The 24736-nt window shown below is 38.3% G+C and overlaps 1 protein-coding gene across 3 annotated transcripts in view; it reads left to right on the top strand.

Moving 5' to 3' along the window:
* Iws1 (interacts with SUPT6H, CTD assembly factor 1) overlaps positions 1–13677 on the top strand; it is a 33119-nt gene extending 19442 nt beyond the window's left edge. For 2 of the 3 annotated variants that reach the window (XM_041660406.1, XM_041660405.1), the window contains exons 7-14: positions 528–678; positions 1793–1875; positions 3780–3909; positions 4727–4844; positions 5554–5665; positions 6277–6333; positions 8278–8389; positions 13322–13677. In XM_041660406.1, the coding sequence (XP_041516340.1) occupies positions 528–678; positions 1793–1875; positions 3780–3909; positions 4727–4844; positions 5554–5665; positions 6277–6333; positions 8278–8389; positions 13322–13453 (895 nt within the window). In that variant the 3' untranslated portion in view covers positions 13454–13677. Of the gene's footprint in view, positions 1–527; positions 679–1792; positions 1876–3779; positions 3910–4726; positions 4845–5553; positions 5666–6276; positions 6334–8277; positions 8390–8695; positions 8856–13321 lie in introns of all 3 variants that reach the window. The other variant, XM_041660408.1, reaches the window with a different exon arrangement.
* Positions 13678–24736: the final 11059 nt, after the last annotated feature.

Here is a 24736-nt window from a genome sequence, read left to right as displayed (position 1 = left end):
TGTATTTATTGATTGTTACACACAAGTATTTCCTCATACCAAGGTCTCTAATCTAATTTATGTGTCTTACTAAAGGAAAGCATCACATTGCCTGCCCCCTCCCCAGCCCATTATTATGTATCATTTGCAATACACAATAATATAAGATCGAAGTCCTGGGGTGGCTGCAATACCCCTTAAGCAAAACGATTGCTGTTTTCCATGAGGATTCTTCAAGGTCAAAGTACTTTTAAAGAACAGCTGTTCATTCTAATATCTACCCTGTATACAGTAACTCTGCTAAATTCATACAGCAAAGTAGCACTTTACCAAGCATAGTGGCACACGCCTTTAATCCTAGCACTCGGGAGGCAGAGGCAGGTGGATCTCTGTGAGTTCGAGGACAGCCAGGGCTATGTATAGAGACCCTGTTTCAAAACAAAACAAAAGTAGCACTTCTTTGACTCAAGATTAGGGAATTTGATGTTCTTAATTGTAATTAAAGAAGGTGTATGATTAAAGAGCTTGACTTTTGTGTTACTGCCTAGTATGGACTTTCTGTCGGATTTTGAGATGATGTTACAACGAAAAAAGAACATGTGTGGCAAACGTAGGCGAAATCGAGATGGGAGCACTTTTATTAGTGATGCAGATGACGTTGTGAGCGCCATGATTGTAAAGATGAATGAAGCTGCTGAGGTAGGATGTCACTTCTAAGTTACCGCCTTCATTCCCCACAAGATTGATGGTGTGGTATCTTTTTTCCTTAAATGTTTAACTTTAGACTGCTGTAAAAGATTTGTTGCTTTCTGTGATAAAGTATCTACTTGCTAAATTTTAATCCTATAAATCTTAATTTTCAAAATTTAGCTTTATTTTGGTTAGAAAAAAAAGTTAAGTAAAAATGAATCTTTAAGTGAATGGAAGGTTTGTTGTCATAGCTACCTTGGTCCACTACCAAGGTTGATGTCTATTTAAATATAAAATATGCTAAAAAGTCATTTGTTGTTTTACCCCTGATCAGTAGATTGTAGCTGACTCATTGTACTGGAATAAATATTCCTTTAATTTGGAGATAGATAGATAGATAGATAGATATTGAATTACTGAAAATTGGCAAATGTGTTTAAAAACTAATTCTGATCCTTGAGAACTTGCAGAGATGCTTTTGTTTTTTGTTTTGAGATGCTGGGAACTGAACCCAGGCACTTGGCAGCCAAAGGCAAATGCTCTATCACTCACTTCACCACCAGCCCCTTGCTGAGTCCATGGGGTTTGATAATCTGTCTTGGCTTTATTTGAAACAGTTCGAGTGTGTCAAGAAAAATGGGTAGATGTATAATTAAATGAACAACCCTGTGTTTGTTGAAATGTACATTGGATATGCTATTGTATATTTGTAGAATTTAGTATTTTTTATAATTAAAAATAGTAGAAATTACCCAAGTAATATTTTTGGTAATAGGCCATACTTTCCTTGCTCATGGAAAGATAATTCTTGAAGATAAACCAGACTTTCACAGCTTGAATGAATTCCAAAAGCTTAGAAAACTTTTTAGTACTATAAATGAAGTTGTCTCTCAGTTCTGATCGTTAAAAGGGAATGTAACAATATCTTTGGGTTTGATTGATGGGACAGATTAGGAGTTTAGCTTTGTGTAAAACAGCTCCTCCTTTCAGAAAAATTATACTTTCTTTGAGTAATTATTTTAAGGTTCAGAATTGTAGTAGTTGTTATAATTGTGTATTAAAAGTTAATATTGCTTTATTTTAAACCTTTTTTTGGGGGGGGGTATTCTGTTTTTTTGAATAGGAAGACAGGCAATTGAATAATCAAAAGAAGCCAGCACTGAAAAAATTAACCTTATTGCCTACTGTGGTTATGCACCTTAAAAAGTGAGTATTTTGTTTTTCTGGAAAAAATTTCCTTCTAATAAAATGATATTCAAGGTGGGTAGTGGTGATGTAATCCTTTAATCCCAGCATTTAGAGGCAGAGGCAGGCAGATCTCTGATTTCAAGGCCAGCCTGGTCAACAGACGAGTTTCTGGGCAGCTAGAGCTACACTGTAACAGGAGGAGCAGGCTGCTTGTTGTCCTATCCTGCCTGGCCAGATAGCTTCCACCCGAAATAATCACACAGAAACTATTCATTTAAACACTGCCTAGCCCATTAGCTCTAGCCTCTTATTGGCTAACTCTTATATCTTGATTTAACCTATTTCTGCTAATCTGTATATCACCATGAGGTTGTGGCTTACCGGGAAAGATTTAGCATGTCTGATTCTGGCAGCTCCGTGGCGGTTCTCTCTCCTCCTTCCCAGCGTTCTGTTCTGTCTACTCCACCTACCTAAGTTTTGCCCTATCAGGAGGCCAAAGCAGTTTCTTTATTCAACCAATGAAAGCAACGCATAAACAGAAGGAGCTCCTACACCATTTCCCCTTTTTTGTTTAAACAAAGAAAGGCTTCAACTTCAACATAGTAAAATTGCATACAACAAAAGTTATCAAGCAAGAATTACAGTTAAAATATTTATATCTATTTATCATAACTAAGGAAAACTATAACTATCTATTCTTCAATTCCATCAAAGACTTTAGAAGAATATAATATTACCTAAGTAAACAGGAAGTGCATTGTAAGTACTGTGTAGCCCTGGCTGTCCTGGAACTTCCAGGCTGGCTTCAGACTCACAGAGAGCCACCTGCTTCTGCCTTCTGAGGGCTGGTAGGCGTGCACCACCACTGCCCGGCTCATAAATTTTTCTTAAACCTTAGTGCTTTTTGCAAACAGAAAACTGGTAATAATAAAGAAAACCTGGAAATTTACTAATTTTATTCTTTGTAGACAATTGAGACCTTGTAAATTTTCATCTATTTTTCCCAAGGTAGTAGGAAACAGCAGATCTTGGGAGATGTTGCTTGGAGCTCATGTTGTACAGATTTATTTGACTTGGACATCAGTGTCATTGCTCTGCTTTAATGATGCTTTTCCTAAATCCTTGTTGAGAAATTCTTTGATTAGTTTACTCACAGTCAGAAACAGCTTTGTTTTCTCATTGAATAAAGTTACAGCCTAGTTTTGGAGTTGAAGAAATGCCTTAGCACACCAGGGAGCCAGCTTGAAAACTATTTTCTCCATTGTGACAGGCAAAGTTACTTTGCAGATTTCACATAGATATGTTGCATTTTTTAATTTATTCCATTGCATAAAGCTGAGTTTAAATATTGGTATTCTATTGAGATATGTTCTCCCTTCAGGAAAACTATATTTTCTTTGTTTTCTGAGAGAATAGCACAGTTGTTTTCCCCACTCTGAAACAAAAACAAAATAGGTTGAGTTTTCTGTTGTTTTTTCTTTTAGTTGTAATAATTGGGCTTCATTTTTTTGACTATCATTGATACCTGTTTTAATATATTCATTAAACCTGCATATCTTAGTGAGTTACCTTTGAATGTAAGCTTTTATGCTGCTTTTAAAACTAGGAGTTGAGTAAATATTGAGTATATAAATAATTCTTTAAAAGCAGTTTTTAAATTATTTATTTATTATGTATTTAATATTCTGTCTACATGTATGCCTGCAGGCCAGAAAGAGGGCATCAGACCTCATTAGAGATGGTTGTGGTTGCTGGGAATTGAACTCAGGACCTTTGGAAGAGCAGGCAATGTTCTTAACCACTAAGCCATCTTTCCAGCCCCATAAAAGCAGTTTTTTTTAAACATCATTATGTAAGTAAAATCAGAGGGTATAGTCTTGGCATTATTATCATGTTTATCATTATTATCATTACTGTTGCAGGCAGGATCTTAAAGAAACATTTATTGACAGTGGTGTGATGTCTGCCATCAAAGAATGGCTTTCACCTTTACCAGATAGGAGTTTGCCTGCACTGAAGATTCGGGAAGAATTGTTGAAGATTCTGCAAGAGGTTAGCATAGATAATGTGTAATTCAATAAATATCTAATGTGGCTTCTATAGTCAAGACCTGTATTTTTGTACCATTTACTTATTAATTTGTTCTGCTACAGCCTGCCAAAAAAGGGATTTTGGGAAAAGAGACCATACCTAATAAAATGAGCATAAAAAGAAAAACTTTACAAAATTTGGTTGACTACAGTTTTCAAGGAAAGAGTTCTTAGTGCAGCTATGGGTTTCTTTGAAGAGCAGTCTGGCAGTGAGCATGTAAGAGGCACTTGAAGTAGAAAGTGTTACATTTAGAGATTATAAACTTGAATTGGAATCTCTAGTTGGGGTCCCTTTTTGTATGATTAGGACGCCTTAGACAAGCTGCTTAACATCTGAAGAACCTCTGTGCTTAACACTGCTAGGTGCTCTGTGTCTGTATTGGCTTATCTGTCTCACAATAAACTTGTAAGATAGGAGTAATGCCTCCATTTTATAGATGAGGACACTAAGACAAGTTAAATGATTTATCAGAAGGCATGCAGCTAGCTGGTGGGTGTGCATAGATTCAGGCTTAGGTTCAAGGCCTGAGCTGAACTGCTATCTTCATAAGTATGCGTAATTGGTATTTTCTCACATTGTTATATATCTTTACTTCATTAATACTGAAACCTTGACTTTTGATGTCAGCCCAAAGGATGTTCTATGTCTTCCTAGATCCTAAAAATAGAATTTTATATTAGTCTTCACCTGAACAGATGAGGCCTTGGAGATCTGTAAATTAGCACGCCTCCTAGCTCCCGAGTAATTCATATGCATGTATGTCTTTTTTTTTCCCCAGCTACCTAGTGTAAGCCAGGAGACCCTGAAGCATAGTGGGATTGGACGAGCAGTGATGTATCTGTATAAACACCCCAAGGAATCAAGGTCCAACAAGGATATGGCAGGGAAATTAATCAGTATGTAAAGTTTGCTTTTTATTTGTTTAATGTCTATAGAGGGAAAGATGTGCATATATAAAAGCTATATTTTTACCAATATTTGATTACAATGATTCAGTAAAGTGGAATAGAAGCATTTTAGTGCCTATGCACAATTACCTTTTTTTTCATATGCTTAAAATGCTCTTGTTCATTTAAATATGCTTTTCAGTATTTCCTATAGCAATTAAAAGCATACGTCTTCTAGCTGTGGACCAAGAATGTGGAGAGAGGGTAGAATGGAGGCCCTATAACTAGCCATGTCTAGTTCATAGTGTTGGCTCCACCACCTTCCTGCAAATACTCAGCTAGTGACTTAAGCTTCAAGCTTGGTCTCCACCTCTGTAATAAAGGGATTTTAATAATTGTTTTCTTTGGGTTATTATGAAGATTAAATGAGAGACTATGTAGAGAGCATTACTGTCAAGGAAGTTAACCACTGTTGCTGTTGTTAGCCTCTGAGACCTTTTCTTATGCTTACCTGTTTATGCTAGAGGAATCTAGATCCTAACTGAAGAACATACTGATATGAACTCTAGGTTTTTTTTCATTCTTCCTGTGTTCCACATTTTAAAAAGGAATATTCTATATAATACTCTATAAATAATATTGCCCAATACTAGGGTGTGATTATTTAAAAACCCAGGAGAAATACTATTTTATGGACTAAACTATTAATTTACTATAGATGAGTGGTCTCGGCCTATATTTGGACTTACCTCCAACTATAAAGGAATGACAAGAGAAGAAAGGGAGCAGAGAGATCTAGAACAAATGCCTCAGCGGCGAAGAATGAGCAGGTATGAGGGAACAGGTATGATGTACAAGTGTAATTTAATGCAGCGATGTATGGGGCAGACCTTTCTGGGACAGCTGAATGCAGTGTGCTCCCTCACAGTGCTGGTGGAGTGCTAGAGATTGTAGTAGTTTCGCCATTTGCAAAAAACAAGTTTCTCAGTCCCAGTTTCAAAACCCTAGGAGAAAAAAATATTGGTTCAATCTATCAGTATTCTGGATACATCCTGGGAGGGCAGGGTTATCGGTAACAAGTATAGCTTTTGTAGAACACTGGGAATGAAACATACTGCATGAATGAATATTAAGGTGAACAAACTTTAAAAGAATTACAAGTTCTCAGGCCAGCAAGAAGACTCAGAAGGTAAAGGCACTGCTGTGAGAGTCTGGGACCTGACAGATCCCAAGAACCCGAGTTAAGTAAGAAAGAGAAGTTATCCTCTGACTGCCACTGTACACCCTCATGCGCACGCGCACACACACAATGTTTTTTAGAAGTGCTTCCTATGATTCAATATAAAGATACTTAGTATGGTAAAAATTTGATATTTTGATGTGCTTTTCCTAGTTGTAAGAATTTAAGATCCAGATGTCTCACTGTTTATTCTTTTCCCAGCACTGGTGGTCAGACACCGCGAAGAGACTTGGAGAAGGTGCTGACAGGAGAGGAAAAGTAAGAGTTTTGTCTTGATTTTTCTTAGCATGTATAGAGGATTCCTGTTTTTCACTTTATTATAAGAACAGTATTAAGTTATGTGTTCCCATTGACAAAGGGTAATTTTTTTCAATTTGTTTATTTAGTAACTACAAAACAATGTATTGGGTGCTCTGAAAAATTAAGAAAATAGTTCATTTAGTAAGTATTTTGTTGGTGCTTGCTAAGTGCTAGATTCCTTTTGAAGTTTAAAGCTTAAAGCATACAAAAATTTCCCTGTTGTTAAGTATAGTTTCATGCAGGGTGGTAGACCAAGATGTGTGCGTATGCGTGCAGTCCTGTTTTCAGTCAGTATGTAGACAGCAATACTACCATCCACTAAGGATGAGTAAGTAGACTTGAAGAAAGTGGTATTAAGTTACTTTTCAAGCTATTTACTATGAGCTATTTAATGAGATACTCTTAGAAACACCATGGGGTCGAGTCAGACTAGACACAGATTTGATGGTTATCTCCATAGTTGGGGAAAATGTTCAATTTACAGTCTAAAATAAGAAATGAACTAACCAGTTTGGCAGCAGAGTGTAGCTGAGGAGCCAGTAGAGATGTGTTCCTACATACTGGAACAGAGCCTGGAGTTGATAGTGTAGATGTTTGCTCCCTACTCCCAGAAGGTGACGTCTGCTCTCCTCATATCCTTTGGGGAGTTTCTATAGATTGAGTGGCTTGGGTCTGAGAGATGGCTCAGTGGTTGGAGTACTGGCTGCTCTTCCAGAGGCTCTGGGTTCAAGTCCCAGCACTCACATGGCAGCTCACAACAACTGTCTGTAACTCTTGTTCCAGGGATCTCACACACATATGCAGGTAGAACAGCAATGTACTTAAGCCATAAATGAAAATTATTTTGAAAAAAAAAATTAGTTTAAATGCCCAGATAAGGGGCTGGAGAGATGGCTCAGAGGTTAAGAGCATTGCCTGCTCTTCCAAAGGTCCTGAGTTCAATTCCCAGCAACCACATGGTGGCTCACAACCATCTGTAATGGGGTCTGGTGCCCTCTTCTGGCCTGCAGGCATACAAGCAGACAAAATATTATATACATAATAAATAAATAAATATTTTTAAAAAAATGCCCAGACAATAACAGAAGAATTGTGACCTTAGTGTAGCTTGGTTATTTTCAACGTTGTCTAGAATTAATGTAAGCACAAGTGAGACAAATAAACTGAGAAATGTAAAGGTAAATGGATTGTATCAGTCAGTACCCTCACTGATAACTACAGCTTGGATAAGGTAAATGGATTGTATCAGTCAGTACCCTCACTGTGATAACTACAGCTTGGAAAGTTGTTACTAATGAGAGAGATACTGGGATCTCTGTTACTGCTAGGGAATTTGTAGTTACCTCACAAGTTTTCTCCAAGAATGGAGGATTACTTTGACAACCTAACTTTCCCTCATCTCCTAGACTCTTTGGACTAGTTAGAGAACTTAGGATTCAGGGTATTCTTTGAGTTGGAGAGACTGGCTCAAGAGCACTTACTGTTATTGCAGAAAACTTACATTCACTTGCCATCTCTCATATTGTGGCTCACATTGTAACTCCAGTTCCAAGGGGCCTGAGTTCCTTTTCTAGTAGTACATGTATATATATGAAGGCAAATGCTTCAAACACATAAATTTTAAAGCAAAGTTTTCATGAAACTACCAGCCTTGGAAAGTACAGGGCATGGTTACATCTGAAGCCGAGAAGCAAGAGTTCATATAAAGAGGGAATTGGCATTGAATGATAGCGCACACATTATAGCAGTATGTCTGATGATGGAATGACAGGAGGTAGGGCATTATTGGTTAAGATTTGAAACATTGCAGCTGAATGGAATGGGTCTAGGAATACAGGGGTGAGATCTCACTTAGGCTCTGCTGTGGCCAGCTAAACAAGCAGTTTTTCTTTCCTTCTTCAGGGCTCTTAGACCTGGAGATCCTGGCTTCTGCGCCCGTGCTAGAGTCCCAATGCCATCAAACAAGGACTATGTCGTCAGACCCAAGTGGAATGTAGAAATGGAGTCATCCAGGGTGAGTGAGCAGAGGAAGAGCAAGACCACTGGAATTGTTTCTCCTTTCTTTGTGTTTAATGATGTTTATAGCAGTTTAGGCTTATTTGATTCACAAGTTCTGTTTTGGGATCGCTCAGGTATTTGTTCATTTATGTAAAGAGTCACGATTGAAATAGAATTTACCTGCTTTTTCAGAGCCCCCTCTCCCTTTCTATCCATTTGTTGTAAAATTGTCAGGATAGACACTTTCCCTCTCATCAATGAAGACATTACCCAAATGCTGTTTCTTGGTAATCTTTTTCTCCCATCAAACCATTCTTTCTAGCCTGGTATTCTTAAAAAGGGCCTAAGTCGGTTGGAAAAGCATAAGAGGCGGTTTGCAGAACAGAAGAGGCTCAGCAAAATGCACCGTGCTGTCAAGTTCAGCATTGAAGGCAACAGAATGCCCCTGTAGTCCTGGCCCCGCCAGAGTGTGTATACAAGAGGTATTCCCAAGGAAGCATGAGCTGTGCATGGGCTTGAGTTGCCAGCAGAGTGGAAACAAGTGTGTGCTTTTTTAGTCAGCCAAGGTGATCCTGGCCAGCATCCTGAGACATAAGGCCTCTGAATCCTTAGGAGTTGGTACTGGGGTCCCCTTTTATGTCAGTATCCTAGGGACTAATAGATCATTACTTTACAAATAAACATTTTGTTTTTCTTGATTTATTACCCATTTTTTTGGGAAAAAAAAAAAAAACCTTTTAAGAATTTTTTTGGTCTTTTTGAGTCAGGGATTCTCTATGTAGTCTTGGCTGTCCTGGGACTCACTCTGTAAACCAGGCTGGCCTTCAGCTTAGAGATGCTTGCGTACCTAGCTGGAAAAAAAAGACTTTTTTATTTGGGCCCAAAAATCATAGTCTGCACTACAGCCATACAAACTGCTTAGTGGTTTGCTTGTGAACAGAAAGTGGCTTTTTCATATAGTCAATGACATGGTAGCGTTTATCAAGAATATATTACATAAAACCTTTTACTAGGTATGTAGGTCTATTGAACAGGTCTTCATCACCTGGTCATAAGCCACTGACACTGAGATCAGGAAAACACTTTGCTGCTGGCTACAGTGTCTGTTGCTCCTTTTGTGCTTCTTCCTCAGCTTCCCTCAGTACACTCACGTTCCTGCTACTCGACACTGCTGTGATCATGCAGTTAGCTACTAAAAATAAATAAAAGGAGTTCATTTTATGCAGAGGACATCTTTCTGCACTTCCTTTTTTCTAATTTATTCCATATCTAAATCAGTGTTCACTTCTCCTTAATATTCCTTTATTACCTGTTTCTTTTTATATTTTCTTATTATATCATCCCTCGTTTTAGCCACCTTATCATATTCATGTTTCCTTTCCTGGTACTTTTGTTTTTGAAAATTGGAAATGACAATGCAGCCATGAAAATGTAATAAAAGTTTGTTGTCCGGTCTGCTCCGGAAGCATACTCCATGTTTCTAGGGGCTGTGTGCCCATCTGCTGTTGTTGCTGGCTAGGATCCCATATATACCCTCAGGGGTAGGAGATAGCTATCATTTTTCCCAGTGGAAGGGAGAGCTCCCTTCATGACTTTCTAGTTGTAATTTGTTGATACGATATTTATAGAGATTGCCAAAATGTAGCTCTGTCAGCCAGAGGGGCATGTCATTTTCTTTGTTTCTCCTCGTTAATCCACATTGGAGATTTATCGCTTTTAAGTGTAATAGTCTTAGTGATTTATGTGAATATATACTAATTTGTTTATTTCTGAATTTTAAAACTATTTTGAGAGACAAAATTTCAGCTGACCCAAAATTTGCTCTGCAGAGCACACTGGCCTCAAACTCACAGATTTATCTGCCTCTGAATGCTGGGATTTTAAAAAATAAAAAAAGTAAAGTGGAGGCAATGCCTCTCTTTTGTATAAAGTTTTAAATACAGGCATTACAGGTAAAAGTAATACAACTTGTACTCTGCTGTAAGTTGACAGTAACATTTTGGAGTATAGCTTTTTATTCTTTTTTATGCATGCATGAACATTAACTTTTTAAAATATTTTCAGTCTGCAGTGTAATCATGCTCTTATAACTTGAGTTTTGAAGGTTTGGTTTTAACTTAACATGGCAAAATTTCATTTGACTCCCATTCTTTGTAGTTTAATATGTTCTCATTTGTACCTCACCCCTTGTTTTGTTTTGTTAGCAAATGTTCTTTGCTAGTCTTCTACAGCTTTTTTTTCTCTCTCTCTTTCTTGATAAAACATTATGGTTTTCCTAATGTCCAAAGGAATGTTACAGAATTGATGAATTGGGAAATGAAGATCATTGGATTTGACATGTTTAGATACTGGATGTCTGTGATGAAACTTAGCTCATTGAGCACCTTGTAGGCCACATATATGCAATGCTCAGGAGTAGTCTGGCACTAGGCTGGCTGTGTCCCTGGTGCTGATGCCAAACAGTCTGTAAGGTGCACACTGTTAGAGAAGATCCTGGGAATGAGCAGAGAAGTCCAGCTTGGTATGAAAAGCTTCAGGGAGTCAGGTGGTTGTCAGGGATTTGAGCAGTAAGACCTCCACCAACTCCTTGTACAAAAATGAAAGGAAGGCTAGGAGATGTGTTGCTGGTAATACAACTTGTTCTCATTTGACAGTAAATTTTTGTGCTGAGAGTACCAGTACCAAGTATTGAATAATGTTTAGAATTGGGATATTCCTAGAAAACTTCAAGATTGCCCTAGAAAACTTGTTCCTTGGCTAGTGATGAAATAGCTTCATATTAGGGTGAGGCTGAGTCCATGAATGGACTAAAAAAGCTCACAGTGCACAACTTCAGGACAGTCTCCAGCTTACCTTCTTTAGTGTTTTTGAGACAATAGCTTTGAAAGTGATTTAATAGTAAATATTTGGGGAGAAGTAAAAGAAAAACACCTGTCTCTCTAATCATTTACTCTTTTTTTTAAATATCTTATTTTTTGCCAATTTCATTCATGTATACAGTGTATCTTCCTATCACCCACCCTCCAACATCCCCTCCCTTATCCTTTGGGATAGCACTAATACCTTCCGACCTTCATCTCTTCTCCTTATGTAGTTTTTTGGTTTTAATTTTTTAATTTACTTGTGTTTGTCCATGTGCTTGTGTGTGTGTGTGTCGCAGTATACCTATGAATGTCAGAGTACTCTACTACATAGGTTCTGGGAATCAAACTCAGGTCATCAGGCTTGGCAGAAAGTGCCTTTACCCACTGAGCCATCTCACTATCCCTTATTTTTATGTAGTTCTTGTAATTCATTGAGACCAGTTTATACTGTCTGCTGGAATGCTGACCAATCCTATTGGCTTAACCTTGGGCAGGTACCCATAGCTGCAATAGCTCATGTGTACAACAACCGTCTTATGTTCAAAAGGGTAGTATTTCACAGCATTCCTCCCCATCCTTTGGCTCTTACATTCTTTCCATCCCCTCTTCCTCTGTGTTCCCTGAGCCTGGGGGTGTTGATACAGCTCTCCCATTTATGGCTGACATCTGAACAGTCATTTATTCTCAGCATTTTGCTGATAATTATGAATCACTACATTAGCTGCTGCCCCACTGTAGAAAGAAGCTTCTGACCAAGACAGAGTGCACGACTAATGTCATGAATATAAGCACAGATGTTTGAAGGCACTTTGACAACATGACAGTGTTGCAACACAGCAGTAGTAGATTCCTGTCCTAGGGCTCATGGCCTCCCAAGCAGTGGATTTTGGTCAGGTTTACATTACCAGTCATGAATTCTCTCCTGTAGACCAAAACTCAAATAGACTGAGAAAGTGATTTCTTACCTCTGTAATAGTCATGCCAATATTATTCCAGTGCACACATCTTGTCAAGTCAGTATTATAGCATTCAGTGTTTACTGCTGGATAATGCCATTGATGACTATTTCTCCTCTTTCCCCACTGCCCTGAACCCCACTGCAACCTACATAGCAATGTAGCCAGCAGGGAGGGTCACTCACTGTCTTGGTCGCTGTTCTATTGCTGTAAAAAGACACCATGACCCAGCTAACTCTTGTAAAAGAAGGCAATTAATTAGGGGCTTGATTACAGTTTCAGAAGGGTAATCCATTATCAACATCACAGAGGCATGGTATCATTCATGGCACTGGAGCATAGCTGGGACTTATATTCTGATCCATGGGCAAAGAAAAAGAAACTTGGCCTCATATGGGCTTTTGAAACACACTTCCTCCAATAAGGCCACATCTCCTAATCTGTATAATCCTATGAAACAGTTTCACTTCCTGGTAACCAGGCATTCAAATGCTACAAAAGCTGTCAGTTCTTTGGGAACCACATCTTTGTAAGATATGCATTATTCAAAATATTTTTAAAATATTTATTTTTAACAAAGCAAAACAACAACAGAAAACCCAATTAAGCCTTTAACTATAAAAGCAAGTGAGAGATGTTCTGGTAGTAGTAGTGACCACCAGGTACAGTGTGCATAGAATTCTGGATCCTGCTGAAGCAGAGTAGAGACTCACCCCAAGGCTGAATCTAGAACTTCAGCACCTCAGGATTTGCCTGTGTTGGTTATGTTTAGTTTTTCTCTAATAGCTTTTCTTTGTTTTGTGTTTTTTAGTACCAACACTGTTTGAAATTGTATGTCAAGTAGTTAGTCCCATATATAGTCAGATGTCAGTGATGAAATTGGGAAGACTATAGTTTCTATATTTCCCCCTCTGTCGTCTAGAAAGTTTCTATGGGCTGTAGCAAAATTAAAATTAAAGCACAGACAATAACCATTTGTTGTCACTGAGAGGTTGGTAGTGTTTTTTTCTAACACTTGCTCTGTCCTTGACGTCACCAAAGTATGTTCTGGTTATTAAGCTTCGAACTCTTCTGACTGCTAGATTTACATATTTCAATAATTTGTTCTTCAATTTTCCCTAATCTTAGTTTCAGGCATCCTCCAAGAAAGGTATCAGTCGACTGGATAAACAGATGAGAAAGTTCACAGATATCAGGAAAAAAAGCAGATCTGCTCATGCAGTGAAAATCAGCATCGAGGGCAATAAAATGCCATTGTGACCTTGCCTGGGACGTGTCCCCATCTCTAAAAAATGCACAATGGACTATCGAGAAAGAAGATACTTTTAAATGTTTTAATGTGTCTCTAATGGTTCGACTTGTATCACCTGTTGTAGGATTAACATTTCTCTCCGTTGTATTTAAGACCAGTTGTCTGCTTTGTACAGAAGAGTACTACTCTTGCTTTTATAAACTGTATGTAATAAAATTTCGTTCTGGTTTTGGGGGGTTGTCTCTTCATTGTCTTAGAGATTATTCTCTGTGAAGACAAAAACAGTTCTTTTTACTACTTCGTGTCATATAATGAGGAATTTGGACCCTTTCCCTGGCTCCCAACAAGGAATATCTCAAACCCTTAGGATTCTTGAAGTATCTTTCTTATACTCTTGATTTGGCTCATCGCAGGCTCTAGGGTGAGAGGCTGGTCACCAGAAATACGTTTGGGCTAATCACATTGCCTGTTTAATTAATAAATCATACCTTGGTAGTGAGGCCCTGGTAAAGAACTCTGGACAAGACAGGTGCCATGTATGGCAAGACTCTTAAATGCTCTGGACACTGCAAACTGTTGATGTGCCAGGAGAACAAGGGCACAGAAGCTCTGCATTACCCTAGACCACTGCTGAAGTTTCATTGGCCTGTTTGGCCCCATTTGTATCTTTTCTAATACGACTATTCATAACTATAATGTTTTATTGAAAGACAGTATTTTTCTCAGTTCTGTGAATCATTCAGCAAACTTTTAAACCAAGAAGTTCTTGAGAACTGTCCACTTTACAGCCAACCTGGAATGTTGATGGTCTGAAGATTGAGCACTTGCAGTCCATGTCTGAAGTCAGGACAGTCTTGTGGAGGAAGCTTAATTCCTTAGGACTGTTAATTCTTACACTCACCCTGAGCATTTGGAATCAAATGCCTATAATCTCAGCACTCAGCAAGTGAAGATAGGCGTATTGGGAGTTCCCCAACTCTCTGATACTTAGCAAGACCCTATTCAAATAAATATGGTATCCCAGTTGGGGTTGAAATGCAACAAACTTTTTGTTTCTCTTGTTAGGGATTTTTTTTTTTTTTAAATCTGGGGAACTAATCTGTAGAAAGAAAAGATTGAGAAACTCTTAAGGGAAGTACAGATTACTTGAAAGTTACTCGCTTACATGTAACAGTTGGACAAATAGAAAAGAGAAACACAGTTTATAGTTTCTTGTTCAATTTTGAGAATTCTTGAAAATCCTAAGAGTTTCTGTAGATCAAGAAAGTTTTATCAGTTAACCATTAATTACAAAAATCTTTTTCTAATACAAACTGAGACCTTGATTTTTTAAAAATAGAGTATTATTTGCCACAGTGGACTTTGGACAGTTAAAGGAACATGGACCTTATGGACTAAAACACTCTGTAAGAAACTCTAAAGCTGGGTGTGGTGGCGCACACCTTTAATCCCAGCACTGGGAGGCAGAGGCAGGTGGATCTCTGTGAGTTCAAGGCCAGCCTGGTCTACATAGAGAGTTCCAGGACAGCCAGGACTATACAGAGAAACCCTGTCTTGAAACCCCACCACCAATAAAAAGGGGCTGGAAGAAAAGACTCAGTGGTAAAGAGCACTTGCCATTCTTGAAGAGAACCCATTCTCAACACCCTTGTTGGGCAACTCACAATTGCCTGTAATTCCAGTACTAGGGGATCTAACACCCTCTCCTGGCTTCTGCACCTTCACACACATGGCTCAGCCTTTAAAGACTAGACTCACAACCAAAAAAAAAAAAGTAAAAATCTTAAAACCAGGCATGTGGATCTCTAAGTTCAAGGCCAGTGTGGTCTACAGAGAGAGTTCCAGGAAAGCCAGGGCTACACAGAGAGAGACCTTGTCTTGAAAAATTAAAATGTGAAAAAAGCCTGTGAAAGCCCATGAGTACTCTGCATACAGAGCAGGTGGATTGTGAAGCAGGAAGACCTCACAGCAGTTCAGCACTAAGCAGACCACCCCTTCCATTGTTTGATTCCACTAACTAAAGGCCATAAAGAGCTTATAATCAACCACAAAACAGTTATGAACATGAAAAGCAAGTTTTTAAGAATTGTTCGGATTTTGGTGTCTTGGGGTGAGCTCCACTTAGCACTGTGTTATGCAAGGTAAATATAGCAAGCAAGTGATAAAACTATACCCTGGAGTTCAAGGGGATGGGAGGGTCTATTTAAAAGAGAAAATAGTAAGTTTCTTTATAAATTATCTTTGTTGTGTATCTTTATAGGGGCATCCCAAGCCTGACCCATCGCCTTTTTAATTCCTAGTTACTCTTCGAATACTGAAATTAGTTCCCATATACTCTTCAACATTTTCAATAATGCTACTTTTCATTATATTTTATATATATGATTTCTATTGTATAGCCCATCTGTGTAGCTTTATGGGCAAGCTTTTCTCTTAAGATAAGTTTTAGTGGCTGGATAATGTTAGTAGAGTGCAGGCTTCGGTTCCATCCCTAGCGCCTTTTATCATTTATCAACCACTTGAGACAGTTTGTTTCAGGGTTGGCCATGTTAACTTTGACCTCTTGGATGGAATGTTGCATAGTCACTCAGGTTTTTTTGTAAAATATTTTCGTTTTGGCAAAAAAAATGTTGTATCTTCACTTTTAACTGTACAGTTTAGGTGCATTGACTGAGTTCACATTGTTGTGAAAACCTCTAGACATCATCTTAAGAAAATTTAGCTGTAGGCTGGACATGGTAGTGCACACCTTTAATCCCAGTGTTAAGGAGGTTAAGGAGGCAATAGCAGAAGGATCTCTTGAGTTCAAAGCCATTTTAGTGAGCTCCAGGACAGTTAAGACTGCATAGACCCTGCCTAGCAACAAACAAAACCCTTAACTCCTTCCACCAGCTCTTGACAACTTCATTCTGCTTTAGACTATTCCAGGAACCCACTTTTAAATTTATTGTGGGTGGGGACATATACACCATGGTACGCATATAGAAAATCATAATTTTATAGAGTTCTTGCCTTCTACTTTTACATGAATTCTAAGGATGAAACAGGTTTTAAGACTTGTGGCAACCACTTTGACCACTGTACATATATCATCAGCCTGTTTATATGTACGGGTATAAATGCCTTATCAGATGCATGGTTTATGAATAGTCTCACATTCTTTTGACTCTTGATTGTATTTTTGGTATAAAAGTAATTTTAATTTTGGTGTAGCTTATTTCCTGTGCTGATGGTATCACCAAATGAGTTACATAGCTTTATGTAAGGGCTATGTGAAAAACTATGATCCATTTTTGAGATAATTGTATGTTATAAAAAGGTCTGCTTTTATTATGGATATCCTTACATCATTTGTTGAAGACTATCCCTCATTGATGGTCTTAGATCCCTTCTCAGAATTGATTGACTGTGTATGAGAGTTTATTTCCATATTTTGCTTCATTCCTTTGGTTTTATCTTTTCTAAATCCTTGATACTGTTTTGACTACTGGAGCTTTATATTTATAGTAAATTCTGAAGTAATATGATCTATACACTTCTCAGTATTGTTTTGGTTGTCTGAGGTTCCTTGAAATTAAGGGGAAAATTGTATATGAATAAGTGCAGCTACATGTGGAAGTCACAGGACAACTTTTGGGAGTGGTTCTTCCGCCTGCATTCTGTAGTCATCAGATTTGCATTGCAGACTTTTACCCAAAGAGCCGTCTTTCTAGTCCCCTCCACTTTTCTATTCAATTTTATTCTGGTTTTCTGGGGTTCCTTAAGGTTTTATATGAGTTCTAGGATAATTTTTCTGTTTGTAGCCATCAATGGATTTTTAACTGATTGTGTTAAATCTGCCATTTGAGGTAGGACTGAGTTTTAACAATTATAAGTATTCTGGTCCTTAAGCAGAAAATACCTTTCCATTTAGAGTCCTTGGTTGAATTATTCCTAAGTGTTTTTAATTCTTTGTGATGTTATTATAAATTGAATTATTTTCCTAATTTCCATTTAAAGATCATTGTTCGTTAGCATGAGCTCCTCCTTTCTTTTTTGATACCTCTCACTTCCTCTTCTTGCCTTATTGTTAGAGTTCTAGTAGTCTGTTGAATACTAGTGATGAAAATGGGCATCTTTGTCTTTTGGGGTTTAAAGAAAAGGCCTTGTCTTTATTCACTAAGTATAATGTGGGCTTTTCATATATGACTTTTGTTGACTTTCTGTCTACTTTTAATTTATTGAGTTTTTATTATGGCAGGCTATTGAATTTTGTGAAGTGCTTTTTCTGTATCATTTGAAATCATGGTTTTTCTTCATCTTGATATTGTGTATTTAACTGTTGTATATGTTTGGTGTGTGTTTTCAATTATACATATAAACATATGCATGAGCACCTGTTGGTACACATGTGCACAGAAGTGTGGAGGTCAGAGGACAACCCTGAGGATCCATCTTGTCTTTTGAGTCGGTCTCTCACTGTTCTGGAACTCCAAATAGGCTTGGCTGGCTAGTAAGGCCTAGGCATCCACCTGTCTCTACCTGTATTGTTTGGATTATAAATGTACACCATCACGCATGACTTTTCATACATCCTGGGCTTCAAATACATGTCCTCCTGCTTGCAAAGCAATCTACTTTTACCAGCTGAGCTGTCTCCCCAACTCATCATAGATTTTTGTTGTTATTGTTTTGCTAAATCATCCTAAAATTCTGTCAGTAAATCCTTCTTGATCATGACTATAGCTATACTTTTTGAAAAAGCTTTATTTTTATTTCATATGTGTGAATATTTATTACTTCATGTACATATGAGTGTGTACCACATGTGTGCCTGGTGCCCGTAGAGACCATTAGAGGGCATTGGATCCCTTGGTACTAGAGTTAATAAGATGGTTGTCAACTTCCATGCAGGTGCTGGGACCTAAACCTGGGATTCTCTGCAAGAGCAGCCAGTATGCTTAACCACTGAGCCATCTCTCCAACCTCGCAAAATCCTTTAATGTTTATTGAATTCTGTTTGCTAGTTCTTTTTAATTTTACATTTTTGTGTGTGTATGATTGTGTATCAGAGGATAACTTAAGTTTTCATTCTACCATCTGGGTTCTGAAGATCAAACTCAGGTTGCCAGGCTTGGCAGCTGAGTTCTCTCATTGGCCCATGTTGGGCTTTTTGTTGTTTGTTATGGTTTGGTTTTGTTTTGAAGAATTTTTGTAACACTGTGACCTATAGTTTTATTATCCTGCCTGTTTGGTTTTGATTTCAGGGTAATGCTGGCTTCATATTTTGGAAGTGCGTCCTCCTTTATAAGTTTTTAGAGTAATTTGTCAAAATTAATTTTAATTTGACCAGAGGCAGAGGCAGGAGGATCTCTGAGTTCAAGGTCAACCTGGTCACTTAAGGCTCTACAGAGAGAACCTGTCTCAATTAGAAAAAAGAAAATACTGTTCTTCAGATGGTTGGTAGAATGTACTGTTATAGCCACATGGTCCTGGGGTTTTCTTTAGATGGTTGGTAGAATGTACTGTTATAGCCACATGGTCCTGGGGTTTTCTTTGCTGGGAAGGTTTTAATAGTAGACGTAACTAGAGGATTCTATTTAGATTGATATTTCGTCATGAATCAGAGTTGGTGGTTTTTCTCTTTTATCTATTATCCAGTGGATATATTGATGAGATACAGTTTATAATGTTTTGCACTTTTCATTCTGGGAAACCTGCCATGATATCCACTCCTTTTAAAGGTATATCACTGTGTGTATGTGTATTCACATGTGTGTAAGTGTGTGCACATATACGTGCAGGAGACGGGGCTGAAGTTAACATAAGGTCTCTTCTTTTCTCTCAGCTTTATTGGATACAGAGCCCCTAACTGGTAAACCAGTTAGTCACATTGCCCAAGGGATCCCCTCCCTATTCTCTGCTTCTCAAATCCTGGGATTATAGAGAGCTAGTTACATACCTGCCTGGCCTTTTCTGGGCATCTGAACTCACTTAAATCTACTAAACAAACCATCTCTTCAGCCCAGTGTCCCCAGTTTGGTTTCTAATTTTAGTTAGTTGAGCTTTTTTTCCCCCCTGTCATAGCCAGTCTAGCTAAAAGTTTATCAGTTTTGAGATTTAAAAGACCAATTCTTGATTGTTTTATTTTTCCACTACTCTGGTCAGTTTTCCTGCTTGCTCTTTTCCTTGTTCCTTGAAGAATAAAGTTTGGCTTTGAGACCGTGCTGCATAGCTGTTTCAGCCTTGCTTCTGTTGTATTCCAACACATCTGGTATTTTGTGGTGGTTTTTGTTTGTTTCAGGGAGTGTTTTAATTTCCTTTGTGATTTCCTCTTTCAACCATCAGTTGTTTAAAAATATCTTATTTAGCTGGGCAGTGGTGGCGCACGCCTTTAATTGCAGCACTAGGGAGGCAGAGGCAGGCGGATTTCTGTGAGTTTGTGGCCAGCCTGATCTACAGAGTGAGTTCCAGGACAGCCAGGGCTACACAGAGAAACTCTGTCTCGGGGAGGGATCCTATTTATTTTACACATATTTGTGAGTTTTGTAGTTTTCCTTAATGTGTTAAGGCTCTGTGGCATTGATGTATCTGAGAAAGTGTTCCATATGCCTTTGAGAAAAATGTATTTTCTGCTTATTGGGTAGTATGTTCTGTATATACGTTTTGAGGTCCAAATATTCTGTGGTGGTTTTCAAGTGATGCTTTTCCTTGTTGATCTGCTGTACTTACTATTCTATCTGTACCCTTTGAACAGTCTTGTTTCTCCCATCCGTCATATACTTAGCAATTTTAGTTGGTATATCTTTGTTGATAATTGCTGTGTCTAATTGGTGATATAAATATCCTTATTTCATTATGTAATTGCCTTTGTCTCTTAAAATGAAGTCCTTTTTTTCTGTTTTCTCTGTGCTACTTCCCTCTGGGTTACTGCAGTTGAACAGGACATGTTTTTCATTCTATCAAGGTAGTGAGTTTACTTCTAAAGTGGGTCTCTTGTATAAAATATATAATTGAACTTTAGGTTTTAAATTTATTCTTCCAAGCTGTATCTTCTATGTGGTAACTAAATCCATTGGCAAAGTAATTAGTATAACTGTTAAAGGAAAGGGCTCACTGTTGCCATTTTGTTTTTCTCTATGTCTTCCAGTTTTTTGTCCTTCATTTCTTCTTTTACTTTTTTTTGTGTAGTTTAAATGTCTTGTTTGATTTACTTTCATTTCTTTTGTATATATTGTATATGTGATTTTTATGAGGTTTACGTGAAACATCCTAAAGTTACAGCAGTCTATTTAAAACTAATAGCTTCAATCACATGCAAAGCTTCTTCTCTTTATAGTTCTAGCCCTCTTTTTTACATTATCAATGTCACAAATAGCATATAATGTGTGTCCAATAACAAGTTTATAACTTTTTATGCTTTTCTATTTTAAATACTATTAAAGAATAAAAAGAATTGTGAACCAAAATTACAATGATGGCAGCTTTTCTATTTGTGTGTTTATTATTATAGGAAAACTTATATTATATGGCTTTGAGTTTATGCTTAGTATCTTTTCTTTACAACTTGAAGAATTCCCTTCTGCATTTCCTATAAGATAGGTCTGGGTAATGAACTTAACTACCTCTACTTTCTTCATTTATTTCTCCCTCATTAAAAAATATATTATTTCATATATGTGTGATGTATGTATGCAAGGGCACTGCATAGCACATATATAAGTCAGAGGACAACTTTAGAGAATCCGTTAATCTTCTACCTTTCATGGATTCTAGGGATTGAACTCATTCTGTCAGGCTGGTACAGTAAACACATTAGCTGCTGAGCCCAGCAGCCCTCTGTTTTACCAGTCCTCTCATTCATTTTTCAAGACCAGTTATTGTATGACAATTTTCCTGGGAAGACATAACATCCACATGTCTAAACACCACAAATAGGGAGCTCATGGCAAACCAAATTATGGATGCCATTGAAGTCCAACTTGGTAAACCAATGAGTTTTATTGGGGTTACTTACAGGACGAGAAATGATTCAAAGACAGATGTATCACCAAAGCCTACCCAGCATGAACGACAGCTCACAAAAGCTGGAAAACTCAACAGGTTAGAGAGTGTCCTTACGAGATACCTCAGTTGGTCTAAGGCCCTTCCAAGCAGCTTGGCTCATCTGAGAGTGAAACTCAACCAACTTTATTTATGCCTGGGATGGAAGAGACTAGTAAATCTGGTTAGTGTCAGGACCTCCTGAAGCTATTTTGAGTTATTTACTTTCTGTTTTAAGGAGCTTTTCTGGGAGATGTAATGTGTCAATCTCACCCAAAAGTCTGGGGCATTTAAATACTTGATCTGTAGTTGGTTGTTTGTGTAAGTTTAAGAAGTGTGACCTTGCTGGAAGTATAGTATTGGAGGTGAGCTTTGAGGTTTCAGAAGACTCATGCCATTTTGAGTTATCACCTTTTGTTTCCTGCTCTGGTTCAAGATGTGCAGCTTTCAGCTGCTGCTCATGTCTGCCACCTGCTGTCTTCACTCTGTCATCATGGACTCCAACCCTCTAAAACCGTAAGCCCAAAGTAAACCTATAAGTTGCCTTGATCATGGTGTTTTATCACAGAAATAGAAAAGTAACGAATATAGAAGTTGGTACCAGGAGTGGGATATTACTATGATAGACTTGACCATGTGGTTTGGTGAGCAATGTAGAAGGCTTTGGAACTATGGACGAGAAAAACCATTGAATGCTGTAAGCAGAGCTTAATGGTCCATTCTAGTAGGAGCTTGCAAGAAAGTGCTGAAAGCAGCGTGGATTGTAGTGGCCTACCTCAAAAGAGTTTTCAGAGGGGAACAATATAAGCAGCTGAGCTGGAAACCATTCTTACAATATTTGACAAAGACTATAGTCGCTTTCTGCCCTTTTCCTAAGAACTTACCTGAGGTTAAAGTTAAGTAGTTGTCTAATGTCATTGACAGAGGAGATTTCAAGACAGCCTAACACTAACTGTTTTATGGTTATTAGGAATTATCATTTTTGCAGGTCTACAGTGAAGATCAAATAGGGCAGAAAGAAATACAAAGTGTAGAGTTTGTAGAGGAAGAGGATACTGGCAAGGCTAATGTTACAGCCGAGGCTTGTGCTGGAAGATAGACCAAAACTGTTAAAGGTGGCCAAATCTGCATTTGAATGGACAGAAGGCTGCCTGCAGGGTGAGACCCCACTCAGCTGAACTTCAACTTGTGAAAGGAAGACCTAAGGAATTAACAAAAACTCTTTACAGATATGACTCAAGGGGACCAGGATTCATGCCAAGTTGATAACTGAACCTTGACAGTATCAGCCATCCAGTTCTGGCTTCAGAGTCATGAAGGATACACAAGAAAATGGGTTATGGAATCTTCCTCCACAGTTAAGGAGAGCCACTGGGCTCATGTAGAAGTAAAGTCTGGGTTTGCACTGATGACCACATGACGTTAGAGGTGCCAGAGCCATGGGATATCTGCCAAGGAGAACATCATACAAAAATTGGAACCCACCCTGAGCAGAGAGATCCATCTTACAGGCAGCAAAGCCATATAAGTCCTTTGACATCAGACATGGAACTCCAGGATTTGGAGGTTTGTCTTGCTGTGTTTTGACCTTGCTTTGGTGCAGTGCTTCCTCACTATGCTCTGATTCCTCATTTTTGGAATGGTAATATATATTTTGTGCCATTGTATGTTGGAAGTATATAATTTGCTTTTGATTTTACAGGAGGTTCCAGTAAAAAGATTGCTTTGAGTCTCAGAAACTTTGGACTATTAAAGTGTATTGAGACTGGAAGACTATGGAGACTTTGAGGTTTGACTAAATGCATTTTGCATTATGATATGGCCATAAGCCTGTGTGTTCCAGGGAGTGGAATGTGGTGGTTTCAATGAGATGTCCCTCATAAGTTGAAGGCATTTGAATACTTGGTCCATAGTTGGTGGCTATCTCTGGAGGGTTTTGAGGTGTGACCTTCCTTGAAGAGGTATAGCACTGGGAATGGACTTTGAAGTTTCAAAAGATTGATACCATTTTGAATTAGCTCTCTCTTGTTTCCTGTTTGCAGATCAAGATGTGAGCTCAGCTGCTGCTCCTGCCTGCCGCGTGCTACCTTCACTCTGCCAGTGTGGATTTTAACCCTCTGGAGCTGTAAATCCCAAATAAATTCTTGTCTTGGTCATGGTGTTTTATCATATCAATTAACTGATAGAGACACCACTTGGCAATTAACACATGATGTTTTCTCATGATACAGAATCCAGAAGAGCATCAGAGAGGGGTAATCACCTGCCCTTTGAGTTTGCAGAAGGCATGATATCTAATTCTCTTTCATGCGCAGTAAGAAAGGTTTTGACTAGAAATAAAGGGGAATAGAGTGAGTTTCCCTAGAGAAGTTCTGCATTAAGACTGTCAGAGGCTAGTAGGTCAGTAAGCACTAGTCTAATGGGAGTCCGCCATTATAGCCATACACAACTGTTTCAAGCTTTTTTTGAAAGTCAAGTCAGGGAAGAAGCAAGACCAGACCAGAAGAATGATCTGGCTGCTGAGGAACTCACTATATAGACCAGGCTGGCCCCAAACTAACAGAACCGCGTGCTTCTGCCTCCCGAGTGCTGGGATTAAAGGTGTAGTCCACTACATCTGGCTCCATCTAATTTTCTTAATTCAGTTTGTTGAGCTGAGCTACCTTTTAACATTTCACATTTGACATTGTGGTGGTTAGATTTCATTATCAATTTGGCAGTCTAGAATTGTCATGGAGGATTTGTCTGGATTTGGATTAGGCTGCAGCACGTCCCTTGGAATTTGTCTTGATCACATTCATTGAGGTGACAAAGTCTGTCCACTGTAAATGGCATCATTCCCTGGGGTTAGGTCCTAGACTGCATATGTGTAGGAGAAGCCACCAGAGCACAAGAGGCATGTGTACATTCATTCTCTTTGTTCCTGGTTACAAATGCTACTAGCTATTTCAGGTTCCTGCCGTGACCTCACAATAATGTACTGTAACCTGGAGAGTGAGCTAAGATCAACTCTTTTCCCCCCTAAGTTACTTTTTATCAGGGTAATTTATTACAAAACAAAACTAGGATAGAAATCTATCCTAATTCTATAAGATATTATTCCTGTATTATGGATGAGGAAAATGGCATGAAGACACCACTGTTCCATCCATTTGGTTAGTTGGAGAGCAAGCATTGAGACTAAGGTCTGATTCCAGAGCCTTTCTGATTTCTGCACCCTTGGCCACCTTAGTAACTGGATCATTTCTACATGGTGTAGAAAGTATAAC

The sequence above is a fragment of the Microtus oregoni genome, unplaced genomic scaffold (assembly GCF_018167655.1).
Source record: "Microtus oregoni isolate MIOR12 unplaced genomic scaffold, Mior012 000011F_ref0000422, whole genome shotgun sequence".
In the NCBI taxonomy this organism is placed as follows: Eukaryota; Metazoa; Chordata; class Mammalia; order Rodentia; family Cricetidae; genus Microtus; species Microtus oregoni.
This window is presented reverse-complemented; position numbering and strand designations above follow the sequence as displayed.